At 32.3% G+C, this 2,185-nt stretch overlaps 1 protein-coding gene across 2 annotated transcripts in view; it reads left to right on the top strand.

The window, feature by feature from the left end:
* LOC118739711 (ecdysone-induced protein 75B, isoforms C/D) overlaps nt 1-2,185 on the top strand; it is a 39,609-nt gene that overhangs the window by 5,821 nt on the left and 31,603 nt on the right. The window contains exons 2-3 of one of the 2 annotated variants that reach the window (XM_036471222.1): nt 12-824; nt 1,134-1,278. In XM_036471222.1, the coding sequence (XP_036327115.1) occupies nt 12-824; nt 1,134-1,278 (958 nt within the window). Of the gene's footprint in view, nt 825-1,133; nt 1,279-2,185 lie in introns of both variants that reach the window. The other variant, XM_036471220.1, reaches the window with a different exon arrangement.

Genomic DNA, 2,185 nt, shown 5'->3' with positions numbered 1-2,185 from the left:
TCAAAAAAAAAGTTAGGGGAACTATAGCAAAGACAGCTGCTTTTAATCAAATAACGGTTACACAAGATGAAGCGGTAGATTTCGGCAAAAATAGTGACTGCTATGAACAATACCACTGCCCTTGGAAAAAAATTCGTTTTGCCAGAGAATGGAAGCAACGAGAACAGCTTCAAAAAGGAAAAGAACCAGAATCATTTAGCGCTGAACATCAGACGCAGACAGTAGCGTCTGAAAAAATAGCAACGAATGATGTGAAAACGGAAGGGGCCACCTCAAAGCTGATATTTGATGAAGTAGTAGCAAGATCTGAATGTATTTTGTCTGAACATACGCAAAAGGAGATCACTGTAATTCTCCAGCAACAGCAACAGCAACAGCAACAGCAACAATTTCAGCAAAATCGACGAGACAGTTCCGATAGCAATTCTTCCCTCTTAAGCAATTCAAGCAGTCAATCATCCACATGTGTTATACCTACTTTTTGCACTTGTACTCCGCAGCAGTTGAAGCAACAAGAAGACGATAGTGGAAATCCTTCATCTTGTCAATGTGGTGATTCTAATTTGCAGGACAACGAATCGGGCTGTGACGATGAACTGTGCGAGGTTCACTGCAGATCACAAAAACAAACGCAAAGTGAACAATCGACTATGAATGATCTTTGTCAGAGATTCGATGAAAACTTAGAAACTTTCATAAAATTTTCCACTGAGGCTGGAACCGACAGCAGACCAAATGACGAATCAATACATTCATGCTTGAAAAATATTTCATGTCATGACTCTGCATTGGGAAAGACAGCCAGTGATACGGCCAACCCTGATGTACGTTGTTCAAATTAGTTAGAAAATTACAAATATTTACACTATTGTTTCAATATCCCTATTTATTTTTATTTATTTATTTTTTCTTTTTTATCTCATTTTCATACATTTGTGGTACTTAATTAATAATCATATTAATAATATATGTACATATTATGTTGTCAATAAAATCAAATGATATATTTATTCAAGACGATTTTACATGTACATAGTTCCCGCTTTAAGAATAGTTTTTAAGCTTGTATCATTTGATATGCACTACGTTTGTTTATTAATTGAATAATTGACTACTTACTTTAATAATTGCAGGGATTTTTCCGACGATCCATTCAACAAAAAATTCAATATCGTCCATGTACAAAAAATCAGCAATGCAGCATTTTACGCATAAATCGTAATCGTTGTCAGTATTGTCGGCTGAAAAAATGTATTGCAGTTGGAATGAGCCGTGATGGTAAGCTTAATTTTCTATATTTAATAATACACACGTACTACATGCATATATGTATACTTATGTATGTATATAGATACAGATGAATGCATCAGATGCTTTAATTCCCAGAATTATGCTGGCTAATGGATATTGTATTAAAAATAAGCATCTCTATACATACATATTCATAAGTACTTGTATTTGATACACATATTTATGAATTTATGTATGTATGTATGTACTATGGTTGTTAATTTTTTTTAGCTTTTTCCGATTCCGGGATTTTCGGGATGTCGTTATCACAATCCCGAAATCCCGGGATTTAGATATTCATTACCTTTCAACAACTTAAATCGAAAAAATTGCTTCTATATTGTTTGAGAAGCTCTCCCACCATAAAAAATAAAATAAAATGGGTTTGAAACGTATTTTTTTATTTAAAATGACGTTTTTATTTTTGCTCTCTGACATTGGGATTTATTTTAAAGGACTTTGTAATTTTAAAGTTATGATTAATTCCAAAAACTATTAAACAAATTATATGCAATGTAGAATAAAAACATGGGTACCAAATGCAAGAGGAAATTTCTTTAGAATTAAGAAAAATTAAAATTTGTTGGATTCACAAGGACGAATAGGTAATTTTTTAAGCCGATAAAGTTAGAAGGACGAAATTCGAGGATGTTATCGAGCTTATATAAGTCCTTTCAATTCATTATTCATTATTTTTCAAAAACAAATATTGCGAAATTTCAAGGATACAATTTTAAAATGACATTTTCAACACTTACCAGTCCTTCAGCACCAAAAACTTGAATCTACGGAATTTCCTCTTTAATTTGATATCCATACTTCTTCTATAAGCACAATTCACTGAATTTTTTAAATAATTTTTGGATTGCTGACTTCAGGGTGAAAAACTAAAAAA

Source organism: Rhagoletis pomonella, unplaced genomic scaffold (genome assembly GCF_013731165.1).
Source record: "Rhagoletis pomonella isolate Grant_MI unplaced genomic scaffold, Rhpom_1.0 Rhpom_scaffold_00005, whole genome shotgun sequence".
Taxonomy (NCBI): domain Eukaryota; kingdom Metazoa; phylum Arthropoda; class Insecta; order Diptera; family Tephritidae; genus Rhagoletis; species Rhagoletis pomonella.
The sequence above is the reverse complement of the archived record's forward strand: the minus strand, read 5'-3'. Positions and strand labels throughout refer to the sequence as shown.